The sequence below is a fragment of the Watersipora subatra genome, chromosome 3, assembly GCF_963576615.1.
Source record: "Watersipora subatra chromosome 3, tzWatSuba1.1, whole genome shotgun sequence".
Classification (NCBI taxonomy): Eukaryota; Metazoa; Bryozoa; class Gymnolaemata; order Cheilostomatida; family Watersiporidae; genus Watersipora; species Watersipora subatra.
In genome coordinates this window covers 58,529,301-58,552,004 of record NC_088710.1, presented here as the reverse complement: position 1 = coordinate 58,552,004, position 22,704 = coordinate 58,529,301, and the positions used below count along the sequence as shown (strand labels likewise).

General features: G+C 35.1%; 1 protein-coding gene across 1 annotated transcript; it reads left to right on the top strand.

Annotated features, from left to right (window-relative positions):
- The first annotated feature begins 27 nt into the window (after positions 1–27).
- LOC137391472 (uncharacterized) lies at positions 28–19,429 on the top strand. Its single transcript, XM_068077957.1, has 9 exons — positions 28–59; positions 844–1,058; positions 1,708–1,905; positions 4,148–4,319; positions 5,204–5,432; positions 9,914–10,032; positions 16,280–16,319; positions 17,979–18,040; positions 19,224–19,429. Exons 2-8 carry the CDS (start codon positions 849–851, stop codon positions 18,022–18,024), a joined length of 1,014 nt encoding a protein of 337 aa, XP_067934058.1. The 5' UTR covers positions 28–59; positions 844–848; the 3' UTR covers positions 18,025–18,040; positions 19,224–19,429.
- The last annotated feature ends 3,275 nt before the right edge of the window (positions 19,430–22,704 follow it).

Genomic DNA, 22,704 nt, shown 5'->3' with positions numbered 1-22,704 from the left:
ACTTTCATGCTTTTTCACCAGATGTCTATTTTGTTGAGGCTTCGAATGATAGCTTTTAGGTAGGAATGATAGTAAGTGGTAGACGGTAAATAAGCATAACAAATTATAGTGATTCACTTTTATCCGCTTTAATTAAAATCAAACACACCGAAACACGTAGCGTCAGACACCATGTCTTCATACACTCCCAACTGAAAAGGAGGTCTTTAAAACGCCACTTTATTACATAATCATATTAGACATATACCGTATACACGAATCATACAGACAAATTTAACACATAAATATACTGATATAAAACCATGATGCGTGATCATTCTTACCTTATCTGTTTACAAACCACTCTTACGTTTTAAGGTTGCGTATAGTGAGAGTTAATAATCTACAAGTTAGATGTTACGCTATTTATCGTTTGAACGTTCTTGTGTTTTAGTCATGCGGTATTTGGTAATAGGCGTCTGTTCATAGAGCAATCTAATGAACACTGTTTTGTATTGTTAGTTTGTACTGTTTGGCACTGCTGTATAGTTGAGAACCGACTACCAGTATGTGGCGCAAGGCTCGGGAGGGGAGTGAATTTGATATTGCTGAACACTCGTTTCTATACCACAGGAATTTCCAGTGCACTGTAAAAAATACATCATTAACAAAATGCTAAAATACATTTTCAATACCCTATAAAGTATTAGTCTAGTTTACATCACACTGCATATATTTCAACACAGCACTAAATATTTAAAAATATATTGTAAGGTCTAGTGTTGGTAGTCAGCAGTTTTGGCAAAATTCCCATGAGTATTTTGTTTCATGGCAGTATTACACCTATTGCATATGAGTTTTTAGTGAACATGGATGTCAAGTATTTGGAGCCACTGGTGAGAAGAGCTGTTCAGGAGAAGTTCCCTGATAGTCTTCATACTATGTTCGAGATCCTGAAACGCGCCAGTCTTTTGGGCAGTGCGACACCTACTATGAATGGCATACCAGGTATTGGGGAGAATATCAATGATGCAATTCGGAAACTTGTCTTTGATAACTTCTACACAATTAAAGGCAATGTAAGTATCTAGCAATGGCTTTGTGCTGTGCATGTGTCTGCTAAATTGTGTAACAAGCTTTCGGACACTGCTTTAAATACTGCTGGTAGGTGCGTCTTTGCATTAGTATAGATGCTATACAAAATAATGTACATCTATACATAATTAAAGAGAGTATATTTTTAAATCTTTGATATTTTGGAAATTTAAACAGAATTATAATAATTATTTTTAAATCGAATCACATCTCATAACAGACTTGTTGCTTAGTATACCTATTTTTATATCAGGGAATCAAATTTGCTAATTGTAGAGAAAATTTTTGCAGCCTTGACGATGACCCGAATGCATTCAGATTATTCACAATAGACTATAGACCTTCTATAGATTGGTTAGTTGCCAATTGGCAGTTCAGCAGTTGACAGTTTTTACAGGTAGTTTTTCTGCAGGTAGTTAATCCATCTGCCCTGTTCTTATATATTTACATTCGTGTGAGTAGTAAGGCGGGTACTCAGCTAGGTCATTTATTTAGTCCACATGCTAATCTTGTCACACTGGGATTTTTATCTTGTTGATTGTTGGCAAACACGGCTTATCAAATCACTATGCTTACATATTACCATTTATGTGAAGTAGGTGTAATAATTTATGAGATTTATTGTGATTGTAGCCGATGGACCCGATAACTGAGTTAGATATCATACAACGGCTAGCAGAACCATTAGAAACGCAGAAGAAGACAGATTACCTTGAATTGGTTTTTCCAGCTGATAATCCACATGTCTATGAATTGTTCTGCAAACTGATGTCATATTCACTCTCTATGAAACTCGGTGTCTGCCTTTGGAAATGTTCAAAGTATTTAAAGGTTAGCGAATAAGTGTGCTTTTATACTTGCATTTGTTATACATAACCTTTGCTATGCATACCTTTGTTATACTTACCTCTGCTATACTTACCTCTTCTATACTTACCTCTGTTATACATACCTCTGTTATACTTATTTCTGTTATACTTACCTCTTCTATACTTACCTCTGCTATACATACCTCTGTTCTACTTACCTCTGCTATACTTACCTCTTCTATACATACCTCTGTTATAGTTACCTCTGTTATACTTACCTCTTCTATACTTACCTTTGCTATGCATACCTCTGTTCTACTTACCTCTGCTATACTTACCTCTTTTATACTTACCTCTGTTATACATACCTCTGTTATACTTACCTCTTCTATACTTACCTCTGCTATACATACCTCTGTTCTACTTACCTCTGCTATACTTACCTCTTCTATACATACCTCTGTTATAGTTACCTCTGTTGTACTTACCTCTTCTATACTTACCTTTGCTATGCATACCTCTGTTCTACTTACCTCTGCTATACTTACCTCTGTTCTACTTACCTCTGCTATACTTACCTCTTCTATACATACCTCTGTTATACTTACCTCTGTTATACTTACCTCTTCTATACTTACCTCTGCTATACATAACTCTGTTATACTTACCTCTGCTATCCTTACCTCTGCTATATTTACCTCAGCTACACTTTCATCTGTGTTATACTTACCTGTGCTATACTTACCTCTTCTATACCTACCTCTTCTATATTTACCTTTACTATATTTACCTCTATTAAATTTACTTTGGTATACTTACCTCCCGATATTTTTACCTCGGTTATACTTCCCTCTACTAGGTTATGCTATAATTGACTCTGCTATAATAGCTTCTGTGATACACACGCCTCTATTATACTCACCTCTGCTATACTTGCTTCTGCCACATTTGCCTCTGCTATACATAACCATTGTTATATATACCTCTGTTATATACACCTCTGTTCTACTTACCTTTGCTATACTTACCTCTGCTATACTTACCTCCATTAAAGCACATAAATTGTATAATTTTTTTATCATATAGTTCGATACATCAGAATCTTGGCTTTTGAGTGCGCCTATATTCAATACACAAAGAGTAATAGAACTATGAAAAACAGGGTGTCAAAAGTATGTCCTGCAATAAAAAAAAAACACTTGGTTGCGGTTCTCACAATGTGATGTCATAATTATTATTTAGCCTTAGGGAGTCGATCCCTTTCGCTGCCATTGAGGCTGCGTTTTTTTGTGACAATCGGTGCTGTTAAACCCAGAGAGCGTTAATAATAAACTAGGATTCTAGATAATCAACAATGCCGGGGGATCGTGCTAACGCCCGACCAATACGAACACATGTTCTGGGTTGATTATGCTTCAACAAATATACTGTCATTGATAAAGGTAAAAAAATTACATCGATTAAATTGTGACCTGCAGTTGCATGGTCCTAGGACTATATGTCAATCGCACTTTCGCGAGATCACGCAATGCTTGAAATTAATTAGTCTCAATCGTGCTCTTCAACATCATAATAAAAAGAGAGGGCTAGTGCATAATATCATCGGGAAAACATAGTATGGTGCTTGGAATCCAAGTTATTTATCATAGAAATAATCTGTACATGGAGAGTTGATAACACTGATTCCTTTGTCATCTTCATTGGTTCTCTGGAGTTGTCCTACCTTCGCCTGCCACTAACGTCATTATCGTAGTTGATAAATATAAGCGATAAGCAATAAAATAAGCAATAAGAACACACAACACCGAATATGAAAATTGTGACGTAACGATTTTCGGGCCTAAACCATTGAACATTTCTGTGGTAGAGCTCTGGGGAAATCCTATAAACACCAACCAATGTCTGTCTCATGTCAAACAATGGCTCATTCGAAAGCCAAGACTGATGTACTGAAATATATAATAAAAAAATGATGTAATTTATGTGCTTTACACTTCCCTTTGTTATATTGAATATTGCTATACACAGCTATGTTATATTGGAATTTTGATGTTTACTGCTCTTAAATGAAAGGTGCGTTTAACACAGTTTAACCCCTTTCAGCCCATTGTTTTAATTTCATGAATATTACCTTTTTTACATTGACAAAGTGTGGTGAGAAATAGTTGAATTTTTTGTTTTGGTATTTTGTTGTGATAAGCTATGAATTGAGATTAATGGCGAGCTTGTTGTTATATATTATATTTGTTATATCATTGTACCAGGGATTGGACATGCTGCACCCTCTCAAGCTAAAGGTCGTCAACGTATTGCGAGCAGACTTCTGTCAGATATCACATCTCAATATTGATGACATCATCATCCTGCCTGCATACTCGAGAGATCTCGCCGCTATGTTTATCAATACGCTCTTCGCACAGACAAGTCTTCCAGAAGGTTCAAACAACCTAAATCTTTAGTTTGGAACTATGTTTAACAGAAAGTATTACTTTTTGTGTGATAACATAGTACACAGTGAAATGAGCCGTTTGTATAAATGCTACTAGCTGTAAGCCCATCCATGCCCAAGTTTTCTTTGTTTTCAATCAGATATCTCGCGGGTGGGTCTCTAAGAGGCTGGTTCTCAGGAACCAAATGGTGTTTTGAAACCGACTATTTTTACCTGGCGGAAGCACACAACATATGCATGTGAAGTTTGGATAAAACCAGACAAAAAATGTGGAAACATTTTTTCATAGCGTTTTTAACGTTTGGTGGATAGCGTTCACGCAGACTAACAGACAGACATGCATGCACACACAATAACAAAGTGGGATTTATTAACATTGAGTTTGGATGTCTAAAAACTATCCTGCTACCTGTTGTTAAATTTTTTTTTAATCTGTCTGTTCTTCGTGATCTGTATTTGAGCCTGCTTCTCACCACCAATTATAAAAAGTTAGCGACACCATATTTTTAAGAAACTTTTTCGTCCCCATCAATGTGTTTACAGGTTCAAACAAATTGATGTATTAAGAATATTCATGACGCAAGAAGCTAGCCAAAGCCATTATTGTAAAGCTGTAAAGCTCAACACTCTAGCGCAGGTTGCAGCATGATTGTTGATAGTAGATGGGCAGAAGCAGCCTTAACAGTTCTGCTTGACTTACCGTGGCTTTGGTCTTATTATCATATTAATTGTGTATTTTTCATTTTCTTGTTGAAAATTTGATCTTTTTTGTATGATAGTTTTAATCAGTCCTTGGTTATCACACAAACGGAGACTAAATTCATACAATACTATATTAGATCTCACCTACCAAAGGTTGTCTTCTCCACAGGAGTCTCTGAAGTTGGAGTTATCGCCGCTTGGCTTTCAAAGGACTATGAACTTTTGGGCATGATAAAGCCTCAGATCTCTAACCTGATACGCTGGTATCTGTCATTGTGCTGTCAGGGAATACATGATAAGGACTTGCTATGGAAGATGCACCTCGCTATTCTGGAGGGAGTTCAACATAGATCCTCCGCTGTCACTCATCGTGGCGCAAAGAAGCACGCTTGTTTAACGTAAGTGTTATCAGTATTAATGAGGAGAATCTTTTGGTAGTTTTCTGAATGTAATTGGACACATGACTGACCACCGTTACATTTGTCATAGTTATATGCTCAGAATTCAGAAAAATCTAGACAAGCAAAGTTAGTAACACTATAACAACCTACCAAGCCGGCTGATGCTACTGATCTATGTCGAGAGTACCCACCCATCTTTTTAGCAAGGTCCTGGTTATAACACTTTTTGGAACAAGCTTCTGATATAACAATTATGCAAAAACCAAACAATTTTTTCCGAATGTGTTTTGTATATAGCATTTTATATGCAGAACCGTTTTCTGCCGTGACAGAGATAAATGATGTTATTACAATTAATAACACGGTTGACTTGGACACAGTAGGAGAAATTTTCTTGTCGCGAATCACTATTTAAAATCTCTTTTACTATCTCAACCGCCCTTTTCTTAATAGTTTTTACATTGAAAACTCCTATTGGTAGCGGTTATGAAAATAATAGTCTACAACTCTTGGCGATTTATAATACCTCCCGCATACGGAGTCACCTTCTCTATCTGTAGGGGACTATAACTCTTAAGGTCAACAAATTTGCACATGGAGCAGCCGTGGCTCAATGACCTAGAGCAGCTATGGTCAAATAGTGGATCTTGATTCGGATGCGGAGCTCTGTATTTTTTGTGTATTTTCCACGTTGGTTGTCAAAAAATATTTTTGAAGTATTTTTTTTTAATTTGGTTTAAAAAAAAATTTTGTAAATTTTTCTTAGAATTTTTGTAAATTCTTTGTTTTCAGCAATGAATTTTGTGAAAGACAGTACACGACTCACAAATACTCTTTTTCATAAACTTTAAGAGTCGCTGTAAGTAGCAAGAAACCGCGTTGCGATAGTATTGTGAAGTCAAAGCCCTCTCATTTTTTTCTCACAGATATCAGACATATTTATCAAATTCATTCATTTATTCAAAATCATATAGACCAAATTCATTCACTGATTTTTAGTTACATTATGTATATAAACAAAGTTTCTTTAAATCGTATTTGATGCTTTGTTTTAAGATACCGTATACACAAATAATTACATGTTTATGTATGTTGAAAAAGAAAAATGCACATCTTTAGCTCGTCGAGGATCTTTAATTTGTCAGATTTGGCTGTAGCGGATCATGACCAAAAACATTTGGCCATCCCTCACCTAGAGTATCAGATCTGCAAATAAGAGGTTGGAGTTTTGTTCTCAAAAAAAGCCATCAATGGTGACAGAAATGGCATCCAACATTAAATTTCTTGCCGCTGGGCTGTTTCCAGCCGTTGAGGTTGCCTTGATACCGGGCTCAGATATGTCTAGTCAAGATTACAGAAGCATTCTTTGTGCAACAATTCTTTTAAAACAGCCTCTTTTTGTAGCAAGTAAAGCAGACATCATACTCAATCTTTGAGGCATTACCTACACATTTCTTATTTTAAAAAATAATTTTATTTAGTTTATTTCATCCGGGGGTAGGTAAATGGTAGGTTTCAAACCTCTAATACCATATTGATATCATCATATGTTGTACAGTGAATATTTCCAACTTGTCATTTGAACTAAACAAATTGCGTAGTACAGACATAGTTCGTTAGATTTCAAGTCAATGCCCTGGACTGTTACCGACTTAAAAATGTGATGTACAGGTTTGCTAATTTATTATCACTTTGCTGCTTTTATATTCAAATTTGTGGTTAAACGTCGTCTATTAAATTGTATTCTTTTGCTCAAGTTTTCACGTCGATGTTTTGCTACTTTCAATGCCAGGCAAATATTGGATGTGATATTACTTAGTATTCGAAAGTTTTTATTACTCAGCTTTAGGTTTTTCTCTAATTTAACTTAACGGAAATATTGTGGTGCTAAAAGTTGAGAATTTCTCATTGTTGTTGCGCATGAAAGCAGCCGTATTTGCCAACATTTTTAACAGTTTCAAAGTTTCATTTTATGGTGATAACTTTAAGAGTTGCTAAAATAACTGTATGTAGATATGAATACACCCAGTTCTTCTACCTACGATCAAGTCAACAGGTGAATGTCTCAACACATACCATAAAATTATTGCGAATGCTTGACTTAACACAAGATGTAACATTTTGCATTTGAAATATCTTGAAACATTGAAGTTTTGTAAGTAAAAGTGGAGAAGCTAGTGAAAATTTAAAATGAATTGTGAAAATAATGTTAAAAGTATAAGTCAAGTTAATTTAAACATCAACTAGTTAAAGCTAGAATGAGTTGCGCAGAAAATCTCCCTCTGGAAGCCGCTTCCTCCGAACCAATACATCACCGAGTTTTCCCTTCTCTTCGCATGTCTCTATGGTAAAGCAACAATCACAACTCTCTTATTAATTGTTTTTATTAATTTAGTTTTATAAATTTAGTTTGTTTGTATTTAATATAATGTAACGTGTAATTGTAGTTTGTATTAAGGAATTATAGTACCTATAAAACGAATTAAATGAAGTGCTGTGTATTCTTATGGGAATACTTGATTCAACATATGACGGTTTCGACATACAAGGCAACTCTCAAAAAGAAATAATTTCAAATGTAGAGGGATGGCTGTATATGTTTATATAAACTTATTGTGTAGGCCGCTACACAAGTTTCATCAGTGTATCATCAAAAAATACGAGCCAAGAAAAATAATCTAAATTTGGTTTATCGTAGAGCGAGAGATAAGAATGTTGTTATTTGGTAAACCGTCTAAAGTTGCTATGTCATACATTTTGCTTCGCTTTACTGTACATGTATTTCCCTCTATGAGTTGCATAAAATCTTTCAACATATAAGGCAAACTCCCATATGGATAAATATTAAAAGAAAGTAACTTAATTTATTTTAAATGTTTTCTTTAGAGAACCTACTATCAAATTTAACTTGGAAACTGACATGCTTTAAGCATGGAATATTCAGCATAGTTGCACGGGAATGTGCTAAGGTTAGTGGAAGCTTTTGTGTCGTGCGTGACCAACATCACGCTGTGATGAAGTAAAAGCTGTACCAATAGGTGTTACCCATATTTATTATCACTACACAACCACAGATGGATAAAGCACTTACTGATGACACTGGAAACTTTTAAATACAAGCATATAGAATAAAATTCTACATATTATATCTTTATATTTATCTTTATATATTATATTATATCCCAACATTGTGTGTTATTTTGTAAAGCTTTTGTAACCTTGGTTTCTCCGTAGAGTTTTCATATTGCCATATGTAGATAGCACAAAGATGGAGTTTATGACATTTTGTTCAGCATCTCAATCTCAATCCTGTCTGTAGCGCATGAGATATGGTCTGGCTATGACAAGTATGTATATAGTTGCTCAGTCTAAGGCACCATAGTAGTCGGGCTGGTAGTCAGCTGCACCATCTCTTACTGATACGCCCTCTAAAATATGAAATCATAAATCACAAGAAATGTCTCGACTAACCTATGCAGTCAAATAAAATGGCAAAAAAATTACCATATTATTATAGTTTTCTGTGTATACTTATGTATGTGTCTACGTCCCTGGTTATGTCAGTTGTTAAGAATTGGGAGAAGTTGCAGCCGCCAGTCGGCTTTTCTGTGTAAAAGTTCTGATTTATCAGATCTCAAGTTGTTTGCTTAAGCCATATCTAAAACAACATTCTAAAACGTATCTAAAATGGATGATAACTTAAAATGTCAACAATGATGTTTGCGTAGTATGCGTGTACGTTTTACCTGTTTTTGCTGATGTTGCCACGTAACAGCGACGCTGTAGGGCAGCGATGTGGTAGTAAAGGTCAGCAAATGTAGTAAAATGGGATGCACTTTCTTTTGGTCGGAGCGTTTATTTTTCCTAAATGCATAAAATCGATGATTATAGGAATGTATTGCGTATGTGTTGTGTTGTTACTCTCAGTATTGCTTTTTCTATCATCAATCACGACTGGGCTGGACTATCGGTGTTTTTTGAGTTTGATTGTTTTTTTCACACATGTACCAGAGGAATTAGGATGGATTTGAAAGTTTTGCTAAACAGTGAGGTCATACCTAGGTTGGAATTATAAAGGATGAACATTCCGCTTTTGATTATGCTAATAAAATACAGTTCACGCTGAGTTCATGACTCTCAAGCTTCATAACATCTAGTGTTACTGTGGCTAGCGCAGTTATTTCATCAATTCTGATGACATAACTGCGCTAGCTGATGACATAATTATTTTTGGTGTAATGTTTTATGTTTGTGCGTGTATATATATATTTTTTTTCATAAATATATATGTTTTCATATACTTATTATATTATTTTTATATATATACATTATATATATGAAAACCATCAGCTTTTTTTACATGCAGTCAGTACTGTTTTTACATCTTGAAAATCTTTGCCAATTCTTCAACCATATCGAGTCAACCTTTTTGGTGCAGGATTAAGATAGTACTTGACGCTGTTTTATTGTACTCGTAGAGGGGATGATGTCAAGTCATGGGTGAAGTGTCTGTCAGGTGATTGTAAGCCAGCTGTTGACATGTTGCTACAGCTCGTTTACGCATTTCTCAGTACAAACATGCTGAGCATTACTCAAGGTTGGTCTTATTTCCTTTCGTAGTTGTCCTCTCATAGTCAATCGTTATATAAACGGTGAATGACTTAAGCATACCGGCTTGTTTGGTTTACTTATTTTATGAATGTTACAAATGAAGATAATGAATGTATATGAACTTTATTTACGAGCAGTGCACGAAGTCAATAAGGTCGTAGAATTATGATAAAATGATTCCCTCTTGTCAGAGCCGACCCGCAGTAGCACAGCACCTATTAAATCAGCTTATAAAGAATCAGACATGTAACACCTTGAAGCCTTGGACCGAGATAATTTGAGGAGTTGTTTTCTCACCTGATCCAACGTAAACTCAGCTTTGTAGCTTTGCTTTGTTGTACTCCCAGTTTATGCGGGGTTACGAAATATTGGTGGCTCAGTGCAATATATGTTTGTAATATAGTTCCAAAGTTTGTAGTCGTTTGGAGTACTAGTTCTTGAGATATCACCAAAATACTTACGGCACCTCCTACCGACTGAGAAATGAAAACTTACTGCTGACACAACGTTAGTTTCTAGTAATGTACTAATTGAAATCCTTAGCAATGAAGGATCAACAATAGACAAAGCTAGAAAGCTTTTTCTCCTCAGCAACAAGAGCTTTACACTAAAATCATTTGCTTTTTTATTCATAACAAATATACACTCTATCAGGCTCAGTGTACATCAACCATTGTTTCTTCTGTTATATCTAAAACATCGCATTTTTGAATAAGTGAAAAAAACTACTTAATTTGATTTACAGTATTACAAAATAATTTACAAAATACTATTTATTCTATTTGATTTCTGTTTTTTCTTTGTGATCTACAAGCTTAGAGCTACAGATTACTATTCAGTTCAAAAAGAATGGTGCTATCCTAAGTACTTTTAGAGTAGATGGAATGTTGTTAATACAGTCTAGGGTTAGGGGACCTACTCATATATACTAGGTTAGACTTCAGAGTGTTAAGCATTTAGCTGAACTGATGTCATCTTTCTATACAGACAAATCTTCTCTTCTGGCTTTTTATTCTTTTGCTGAAATGCTCCTAAAATGTTTACATTTATTATGAATCTAATCCCATGCTCTAAAGAATATTGAAAAGGATCTGCTGAAGGTCGGTTTACACCACGGGTCCAAGGTAACTTTCCCAAAATGCTAAAACTTGTGTCAAGCAGTAATGGCGCATATCTTCTGAATGAAAATGGCCTAATGAGTGCATATATGCATGTAATTTCTGACACTACTCACTCGCTAGCCTCTTGCTAAATAAGCTGCCACTCCCCTTTGCATTTAATATCATTTGTCTAGACGCGAACTCAGCATGTCTAAGACGGATGAAAATTATGTTGAATGCAAGTGTGGTCGCAGCTGTTGTTTGTGGCCACAACTCCCATTATTGTAATGTACGCCGATTGGAAAAAGTTTGGATAAACATTATTCATCAGCTCAGATCGGAAAACTGATGGAATGTTCTTACTCTTATAACGATCTTTTTCTTCGCTTGTGTGATGACAGCTACACAGTGTAGTGCTTGTCGGCATTAGACTGCCTTATAAACCAAAGAGCAATGACCCACACCACTTACTTCCTTTAATGCAGCGTTCACTGGTGGTACACCTGTTCTGCTGCCTATCTGATGGCCGTCACTCTTCAAGAGCGTCCTGAAAAACGTATCCTCATGTGGCTCACTCAGTGGTTTGCCCACTCCATAACCTTCATCAAAGTATTTTCAACATACTTTCTATCTAACATGGATCTTCAACAATGTGTGATAGCAGTTACGTCTCTACAGCTATCCTCATTGCTACAATTTTGCTCATCGCTAAATGTTAATGAGGAAAACAGGCAAATACAAAAATAATTTGGTTCACAGCAGCATCAGACTATAGAACAAATTGTGTTCTAACAGATGTAAGACCTAACTAAAATGCTTTATGAACAGTTACCGTGTTTCTTTGCTTCAAACACTGCTCCTTCGTTGCATTTTCAGATGCCCAAAGGATAGTTACTCTCGCTACTTTGTTGTATTGTTCATTCTTCATAAGTTAGATTTTGTGGAGGATCCCTCTATTGATGAAACTGTCATCTATGAAGGTTTTTAACTGTTGTCATCAATACAGGCTTCTATTAAAGATCGTCGGCTGATGTATATCAGTTTCTAATAGCAAGAAATAGTTTATTTAATTTTAATTTGAAACTAAAACTTTGTAACAAAAATATCCTTAGAAGAATTGTGATAAGCAACCACGATAGGATGGTAGCTATGTGTGATGGTTCCAGCAGTTTATCAGCTCGGCCACCTATATCAGTTTTGGTGTGACAGTCAACTTAGATTTATGAAATTTAGCTGCTTGTAATCTTCTCTGACTCCGTGAAAACCCAACTGCAATTATTTCTTCAAAGGAATGTCAACTCCTTTGAAGGTGTATTCGAAGTACGGAATCGTAGCGAATCTTTAGCAAAAGATGTTTACACAGATCTAGTATGTATGCTAATGTTACACGGCTTGCTAGGAAGAGAGCTAGATTGGTACAAGCCATTGAACATTTAGACTGGAGAGTAAATGTTCTGGAGTGCTCCTGTGGCATGCTGCCATCCGGTTTACACCAGAGTGAGTGTAGCGCTAGTATGAAAAAGATTCATTCGCCCCGCTGCTTTATATAGTAGTTAATAGCCGAATATTCAGTTGCCGACATAAATGGTAAAACTGGTTACACTGCGTTAGTATGATGCAAAAAGAGCAGAGGCATATTGTCCCGTACCGCCTAACATTTACAATACGAATTGCTCCATGACTTTCACACGACTCGCTCTAACTTTTATTAGTGGCTCTAGGCTTGTAAGATATTCCTAATTGGTGGCGCTCTACGAGATCTATCAGTTCGTGTAGGTAACAACTCACCTTGAAATCTACGCTCTTGTTGTTCATTGGCCAAGTCCTTTGTGTTCAAGGTATTAGTGACAATCTTGCTACATTTTCATTATCTGTGGAAAGACTGGTTATAATGTCTATCTTTGTATTTCTGATTTAAGAATACACTCAACGCTAACAGACAGCTCCAAACAAACACCAGCCTGGCTGAGCCAGCGGAAGTCCATACCAAAATAAGAGGTCAAAACATTGACCTGTTTTCGATTGAAGTTTTTCTATCAAATTGTTTTTCAAATTTTGTGTCAGACCTATTTGTTACGCGGAGTTGTGGTAATAGAATGGCTATTGTGACAATCCTTCACAGACAGGATACTCGGTAAATAAATGAGATTAAAAGCAAGATATTTAAATTGCGTATTTAGCCATGAACGACACTCGCAATGCCATTAGCATAATGTATCAAAACTCGCTTAGCATATTTTCTTGTCGCCAGCAGCGTCCTCCAGGGTTCAAATGCACCAGTATTTCATCTCCTGTCCTTGTTTAGGTTAATCATTAGCATAATGGTGAATAGAGATTGTGATGAACTACCTCAAATCGTATTGACCTCAAGTCTTCTGTCAAATCTAAAATAATGGCTGCTCATCAACAGCCTCTTGAGTTTTGGCTGGTTACGTCTTTCCTGATGCAACGATGTTATTAGAGCAACTCATGGATTCTTCACTGAATGTTTGAGCCTAACGATATTTAGAATATTAATTAAGTGCTCACATACATTCGAGGAACAGAGATTCAAAAGCGCTTTGCATTTTTTATGATAGTTGATAACAGGGTGAGTTGCATAAACAATCTTGTATATTCAACTTTTCATAGCTAAAACTAACGTGTTTTCGGTTTTCTTAATCAAATTTATAGTGGTACACGTGACGAAATATCGAAAAGATAGTGATCAGTAAGTGGGTACAGGATAAGCATTTGTTTCATCTTATGGGTTGTTGATAACCATGGAGTTAACCGTTGCTTGCCGCTGTCAGAGATATGTGACTGATACAATAATTACTCTATTGCTGACCAAAAATGAATTATACAAACATTTTACCATACATATAATGAATTTCTTATAACCCAAGTATTTGGTTATCACGACCTAAAAACATGAACATATTTATAAAGGTCTCATACAGTCGCATTTAATGATGTCGACACGCCTGCGCTTACCCATCGTCGATGGACCTTATCTAACTCGGTTATTGCGTATTCTCATGTATCTCAGTCTCAAAAATGGCAAAACCACTGTAATTATTTTAAAATGGTGAGGGAATTGTAAAAAAATAATTGTAAATAAAATTGTAATTGGAATCTAAACACTACACATGTATCCCAGCCCTGCACCACATTACGCAAAGATAACTAAAAGTACCATACATTTCTATATGAGAAAACAATTTTTTATGTCATATTTTTTAGATAGCAGCGGGTATTGCTCGCGATATATTTGTGACCTGCTTACTGAACTGCCTCACGTTTGTGCTAAAAAATGTTAGTATTTGGTACAGTCCGGCAAGTTCCCTTTTGTCGCGTTTCCTAAAGTTTTTCAACGAAGTAACTTAAAAAAAAACTGTTTTGTAGTTACTGTGTACTAACTCGTGTTACTTTTAGTTACTGCGTACCAACTCGTGTTATTTCTGTTACTGTGTTACTAACTCGGTAGTTATTGTATTGAAAACGTTGTTGATGGTGTAGGCCGTAGGCTGAGGCGTCTCACTCCAAATGATAACAAGGAGTGAACAGCAGACAGAGTCTCCTGGGCTTTGATCATTCGGAGACAAATTGCTTCATATGCTAATAGCCTCTCCAGTCGCGTTGTTATGCCACGCATATTTGGGCCAGAGTTTCTTTCTGTTGCATGCCATCAGATTACCTCAACATCAATAAAGAAGTCCTGCATGGAGTAACGCTAATATTATGGAAAATTTTTTAGAGTCACGAGGAGTCTAAATGCGTGTTACACGTTTAATGGAAAATGCTCTTTTAAACGTACAACCTATAACTCATGTTAGCTGCGTGCTGCTATAGCAACTGCATAAAGTATTTGAAAAATAGTTAGGTGTAGGTTATTGGTTATTGAGAGGCGTCTATAGTGCTACATTTTTAGCCAAATATTTTGGTAAAACTTCAGTTTTTCTAGGCATTGTGAAGTCACGCAGGTTTGAGTTAGGCTCTAAACCTAAGTGCGGCTCGAAGGCATGTGTAGTATGTGGATGATTTGGATACTGACATTGATCAAATATCTGTCAGTTTGTTGCCTCCGCATAAATTTAAACCGTAATTATTTTAGCTATTGCGCAACCATTATCGAGCGTTATGCCGAGTTCACTGCTGGCTGTAGTTTTCGTCCCAAAACTTTGTAGTTGTTCTTCTTTCACTTACCTCTTTCCTCAGTTCATGATTGATTTGTGCGCAATTCATGAGCTCACCGCAGCACAACATACGTTCTGGTTTATGTAATAAAATATTTATTGATTAAGGCTACTCCCTTTACTGTAAACTGCCACACCCTATGCCTCGATTTCTGTTTCCAGCATTGTCCAAGTTGTTAATTTAATAGCTAATACATTTTAGAAATAAATGAGATGGTCAACCTGCGTTACTAATTGCTTTTCTTAAACCAGTATCTGAAGTGCCTCTATGTAAATAAGGAGAAAATGCCTCAGAGTCACATTCAGTCACATAGTTTGAAAGGGAAAAATAGACAGATCTGGGTTGAAACTTTTTATTAGTTTTTTTAATCTTTAAAAGAATGTTAAATATTTAAAAAATTTTCCATGAGGTACAATGATGTTTTAATAGGATATAGGATATAATGTGATATATGACTGTGTATTTCAATAGTTATTTACTTTTGTGTAGTTAGTAAATACAACAATATGTTCTTGTCCAATTGTTCAAAAGGTCTTCACGTCTCTAAAGGCTTGGATAATGGAATGTTTGCAAGCGAATGTGGTTAGTTAGGCCCAGAGAGTTAATTTTATGTTATCGTTCATCATGTTACTTATCTTGGATTTGGGCCATTGCTCATTATCGCTTATCAGGAGAGTGTTTCAACTCATTACCTGACACGTGTAAATCTGATTGTACTAACAGTAGTTGGTTTGAACAAAGCACTCAAGGTTGTTATCCAAAGATAAAAAATAGCTGCAAACATGTTATGCAAACATTGCTCAGATACCATGGCTAAATTTAGGCAGGTTTTCTTTGCATCTCTGGTTAAGAACTTGTGAACCTGAAGCCATTATTCAGAGCAGATTTAGTCTGTAAATAGTGATGTGTAGGTAAAGATTTACTTGCATTCTCAATTGTTTGTTTCGTTTGCAGAAGATATGGATTGGTGCATGCAGAATATCACAGAAACTGAGTAAGTTTGTATATTGAAGTGTAAAACAGTGTCATAGCGTGTGGGTCTGTTTATCATCATTTGTGGAGTTGTCACAACCTGCTAGTCTATAAGCTGATTGAAAATCTCAAAAATTTAAACTCTAATTGAGTCTTTTTTTTAATAATTTTCTCTAACTCCGTTCTTTTTTTTAACTTGATTTATATATTTTCCAATTAGCCTTACATATATGAAGTATCTTGTAGCCTGAGTTTGTGTCTGGTTTAAACACAGTCCCAGAGTAAATTCTGTGCAATGGCACGTGTTTTTCTTATTCTACTAATCATGCTCGGCGATTTCACAATTATTGCATCTCTTCAATTCTCTTGTTTTTGCTATTCCAGTTATTGCTGTCATTTAGCATAAATTATGTACACAGATTCTACACTGAGTCAACCATTGTAAATACCAAATTATTGATCAAATTTTTTTTCGAACTAAATTCATAAAAATCAATAAATAAAGGTAATTTTTACATCTTAATCCGATGTGAAAATTTTTTAGATCTAGTTTTCATCATTCTCTATGCTCAAACGCTTTCAATCAATGAATTTTTGTTGATAAATTTAGTTTAGATGATTTAGTTTTTACTTGATACTTGACAGTTACAAGTGCTCAGCTCATTTCAACTTACCTGATATCAACAAATTGCATACAATCGCTAACAACTATTTTGAAAATATCATTGCTAGCTGCTTTAACAATCTTCCACCTAATATTCGTTCTTTTAGCAGAGAAAGGTATCTTAAACGCTATTTGTTAAACCATTTATCTAATTTTAGTGGCTAACTGTTGCTTTTATTCTTTCTTTTTTTGTTTTACTATTGTTGTATGGCCTAATTTGAAAAACATTTTTATTTTTGACATGAAATTATTGCCAATAAAGTACTATATATATATGTGTAGATAAGTCTCATGGACTTATGGACCGGTTCCCTAAAGGCATGCTGATAGCTGGCGTGATTGACAACTTGTAACAAATCTTTCGTAGATCTACAATATAGTAGAATCTATGTGCCATCAGCAGCTTGTTTAAAATCCGCCAAATGTGTGGCCACCTGCCAATCGTGTAACCGGTTTCCTTCTGACCTCCTTCCGACCTCATCAATTGTGTAATTGTGAAATTTGTTGTCGGCATTGCTTTTGAGTCATTTACCTGTCATCAGAACTCCTTTTGCCGGTTGGTGTTCTCAGACCTCGATTCCGATTGGCTGGCCCGGTGTGACTATTATTAGCTCTCTTATATCAGCTCATTGCAGATGCAGCTCCGTGTGTACTGCAATGCTTCAATTTTAGCTGATTATTAAATCAACCATTTGTAATTATTTATCTTCCAAAACTTGTAATTGAGCAACAATTCAGAGCACTTCCACGTTTTCCTATTGTCCATCTATTACGCTTGTTAAAATCTAAAATGTCCGCCTAGATTGTTAGAGAGTTGAATGCATAAATGCCATCAAAAAGCCATATATCAGAAGCCTGTTGTGGCATGTCTGAAGAGGCTTCCTATTATATCATTTGCAAATGTGCAAGAAAGCTAAATGTAAGTTTGTTGCTCTTGGTACCACTTCCATAATACAATTATAACGCATTTGACTGGCCACTTCCTATCTGACCCTATAGATCTTTTGATTGTTTCAGGTTTTCACGTCTGATAACCGAGACAAAAGCTTTAAATGTTACGTGAGCGAATCTATACTTGGGTGAGTCTAGGCATTTAGACTTTAATGGCTGAATTTTGCAAATGTACTTCCATCATTTATTCTGTATGCCATCTCATTCATCTAGATGTGCTTCAGCTTCCCGTGTTTTGTTCTTAGATACTGTGTTATGATATTATGCAATAACTTGTTACTTTTATTATACACATGTTAATTGAAATTTTTCTTAACTGTCTATCAAACTACAGTCAAACCTCGGTTCTCGACCATAATCCGTTCTAATAGGCCGTTGGAAAAGTGATTCGTTCAAAATCTGAAACTCTCTTTCTCATTATAATTAGTGTAAATGATTTTAATCTATTCCGAGTCTAGAAAACAATTTTAAAAGCATTTTTTGCAACTATTTTACACCTTAAACTGTATACATATGTAATACAAGAGCTGGTATTATGTAAGATACAGTGATTGTCTTATAACAAATTTAGTAATAGACTAGACTAGGTTGGGGAAAGTACTGTTGTATCTGTAACAACTCATAGTGTAGCCTTATTTACTTAGAGTCTTGTGCACTGTATACGGTGTATAAAACAGTCTAGAAACAGACTGAGTGTTTTATTTTAACAAATGATATCGTAACTAAGATCATTAAAAAAACAAACATTTCATTTTCTGTTTTTACCAGTTTATTTAATCTAAACATTAAGTAGCGAAGGCTAACCTAGGCTAAGGTTATGATCTAAAACAAACTTTAAAGGTTGACTTGCAACAAAATTCTCATTACAGTTATTTGATATCAAAAGATTCACCATGTCTTACTCTGTTGTTTTGTAGGTTCAAAATATGTGGAAATGTGATTACAAGCTCTTGAAAGCTCAAAAATGAACAGTTAATCACAAGTTGTTGCAAGTCAACCTTTAATGTAATATATTCTAGCAAAGATCGCGTGAAATAAAAAAAGCACAGCTGAAGCAAAGCACAGAGTTGGTTTTTAATCTTTAATTTTGTATTCTTCAATTTTTTGTAACATACAAAAAATCTTCTCATTTCCATTTGTTTAAAAGCCTAAGTTGTAGCCGAAGTCTTTTTAGTCGAAGTCTAATGCATAAAAAATCTTGGATTTCTTCGTCGGAATCTGATTTGATCGAGATCAGAAACGTTCGAAAGCCGAGATATGACTGTACCAAGTAAAATGTAATGAAAAATCATATTGGCTGGATAATTACAGGAATAGTCTTGGAATTGCTTCACTACTCACCGATGAGAAGACGTGACATTCGCAAATGAAGAAGAATCAGATTAGCAGCCATGCAGTTATCTAACCACATAATTTTTTCTCAGTTTTTCTTCTTTTTTCTGATATCTCATGTTGTCAACTAAGAAGAATTGATCACCTGTACTATTGAAATATGTACAAAAAATGTTATAAATGGAGTCATGGTCTACTTTTATCTTGGCTAACTAATCATATGGTAGAAATTTATGTTTGTGTGGTAATTTTAACTCGAAAGAGTTTTTAATGCAGTGATTATAGTTCCGAACTTGAATGCCGTAGAATTACAATGAAGAAACCAGTTGAAACAGATCTGATAAGAGCACAGTTAGTCATTGTAAAAGATAGTAAAAACAGCAACACTACTTTGCTACCATCTGCAATGTTCGATGCTTGTTGTAAAAAATAGCTCTTGTGATTCAATTCATGGGATTGAATTTCAAGCAATTCAATCACATGAATTGCTTCAAATTTTAGAGTAGTTTGTGACACGTAATATCTCTCTAATTGACTGATTCCTGAGCGTTCCGTATAACTGCTGAATGTGTTATGTTCCAACCAAATCGACCATAATGTGGTCATCGTACCACAGAGTTATAGTTTGTCTGGTGTAATTTTTGAAGTTTCAACTTAATGAATCCAACATCTTTGTTTGCTATGTGCAATGAAATTTTCAAGTATATTTAGAGCAAGATGAATTTAAGGTAAATGTAGCAGCTAGGCGATCTGGAAATAATCAAAAATAGCAGTATCAATATTGTTTTATTTCGAAAAGATGGAAATGGCTGCTTACAACAAATACTTGGGTTAAATTGCTAAACAAATGTAAAGTGTCGGTGAAAATATTTACTGGACTTCGTCGAGAAAAATGGGCTGAACAATTCCGGAGAAATTATTCTTGCTGACAATGAATTTTCACTGTAGGTTGTACTCGCCTTTACTATACATGTACTTAAGCAAGCTATGACTCTATAGCTAGAGTGGGACTGTATACATCGCTGTTCAATATCAGATAGATGTTTGCTCATTGGAGAGATCATCTGCATCCATTAAACCACTCGCTACTGCTGGAAATCCTACCAACACGAAAAAGGCATTGGAAATGGCATATTTATTTACTAAGTTTGCCTTTCAAAATAGGAATGATTTCTACAATTGACAATTATTTTTGTAATAACTATATCTGAATAGCAAAATTCCTGTCTCGATAAGCATTTGCTCTTTCTAACACTAAGCAGGCCCAACTTTGTGATTTCTATTTTCCTTTGACGTGTAAACGCTATAGTAATGGGCTATTGATATTCATATTTTTATTGCATAAAGTCATATTGTTGCGGAGTGTTTCCAGGATTGATAAAGTATTAAATTATATGCACTGAGCATTTTAGAACTGTAAACATCCGCAGCTTTTGACTTTGCTCTCAACCAAAATCTATTAAAAAAGTTATAGATGATGTTTTAAACTTGACTTATTAGTTGCATTTCAAAGTAATATCCATTTTTATATACATCTTCACCGTGTTTATACCTCATGTAGCTTGACTCTCGTTATGCTCACAAGCGCCAAGCGTGAAACAGCATTGTAGCTGACGCGAGAAATTTTAGTAATATAAAAACCATCTAGTTTTAATTTACTCAACCCTTAGAGTTTAGAATTCTTTTTTCTAACTTAATTACCTTGAAACGACATATATATAAATATACATTTCTTTAGATGCATCTTTTTCAGTAACTACAAATTTGTAGTTACTGTCAGCTAAGTATCTTTTCTTTAATTCATATATATAAACAATATACACTACGTATTGTATATACAATGTATATTGTATATATACTAGATATATACACAATACATAAATACAATATATATGCAATATACAGTACATATTGTATATATATTGTACCTATGTATCGTGTATATATATAGCCTATATATATATATTTATATATATATATACACGATACATAGGTACAATATATATACATATACTGCATATATACAGCATATATCCAGTATTTACGGTGTATATATATCCCCATCTAATAGGCATAATAACTCATATGTACATGCCTCATCATGATTGGTTTGGTTGGGACATGGAAGGTAGATGACTCTTTTGGTAGATCATACGACTTCAGATTTGCTTGTCAAAGGTTGAGCGTCAGTTGTCAGGGTTTCTCTATATCTGCTGCTGAAACGCTACAGTTAGTTCAATTGGTATGACATGGCTGTTAATTAGAGAGTCATTGGATTGAGTGCCAGCTACTGTCTTGTTGCTCAAAATCTGTTGTGAGCTTATAACTTTCATTAGCTGAGTCTGAATTAACGTAATATCTAATCTTGAATATCAGCTGCCAGACTTAATAAAGTTCCATCCGTAGAAGGCCTGCTTTGGCGACCATTGAAGGAAAAACCTGTTACAAACTTTCAGGGGAGCAAGTAGATACTTTGTAGATATTTGAAAGTTAGCTATACAGAGGGCGCTCGTCTGTAGAAGTTCTGGCCATATTAGCTGTAAAAACTAGAGAGATTTTGGGGATCAGGTACGCATAAGGTATGAGGTCAAGGATGGTAATTAACTCACTCTGAAACACAGTTTTATGATCAGTCTACTAATATATTTTGGCAAACTAACAGCTGATAAAGAACACATCAGATACATTGGTTTTGTCTTGAGAAGTGGCAGCTTTTTGTTATTTTGATAGAAGTTGAGAAACAAACGGTTAGCTTCTTACAGCTCATTCTTCAATGTGTATTTGCAGTGAAATAGCTTTGAATCTAGTGAAGATATGAGGACGTATGATCATTACCCAGAATGAAGTAGAACCTATTAAATGAATTACGCTTTCATTTATGTTTGCAATGGCAGGCTTTCTCATGTATTGTTTGAAAATAAATTTACTTCAGCAGTAAAAGCTAATAATTTTGCAGGAATAGGTCGCATTACAGGAAATAGAGTAGATATACATATAAATAATATGTTGTTTCATCTTACATAACTGTAACTGCAGCCACCTTTGATCAGCACATTATTAATCTCAGACAGGTGAAGGTCCGTAAGAAATATTCCCAATTGCAGCACTTTCAAATCTTTTTGCTCGTAATTTGTCATATATATAACGTTTTTAAACGCAAATCGTTTTTTCACAACTGCCCAGCATTCTTTCAAAAGTAAGTGGTATGCTGCATTGCGTAAAGAGTTATGATGACTTGTGTAATATATAGTCAAGCGTCTCATTATATACTTCTATCTATCATCATCTGCAAACATCTTGACTCCTTTGCTATGACTTTAGAATACTGGTAAAGCTTTTTGAAGGGGGGTGCTGCACTCTCTGTATAGTACTCACTATATATCACTGCACTCACTGTATAGTACTCACTATATATCACTGCACTCACTGTGTAGTACTCACTATATATCACTGTACTCAC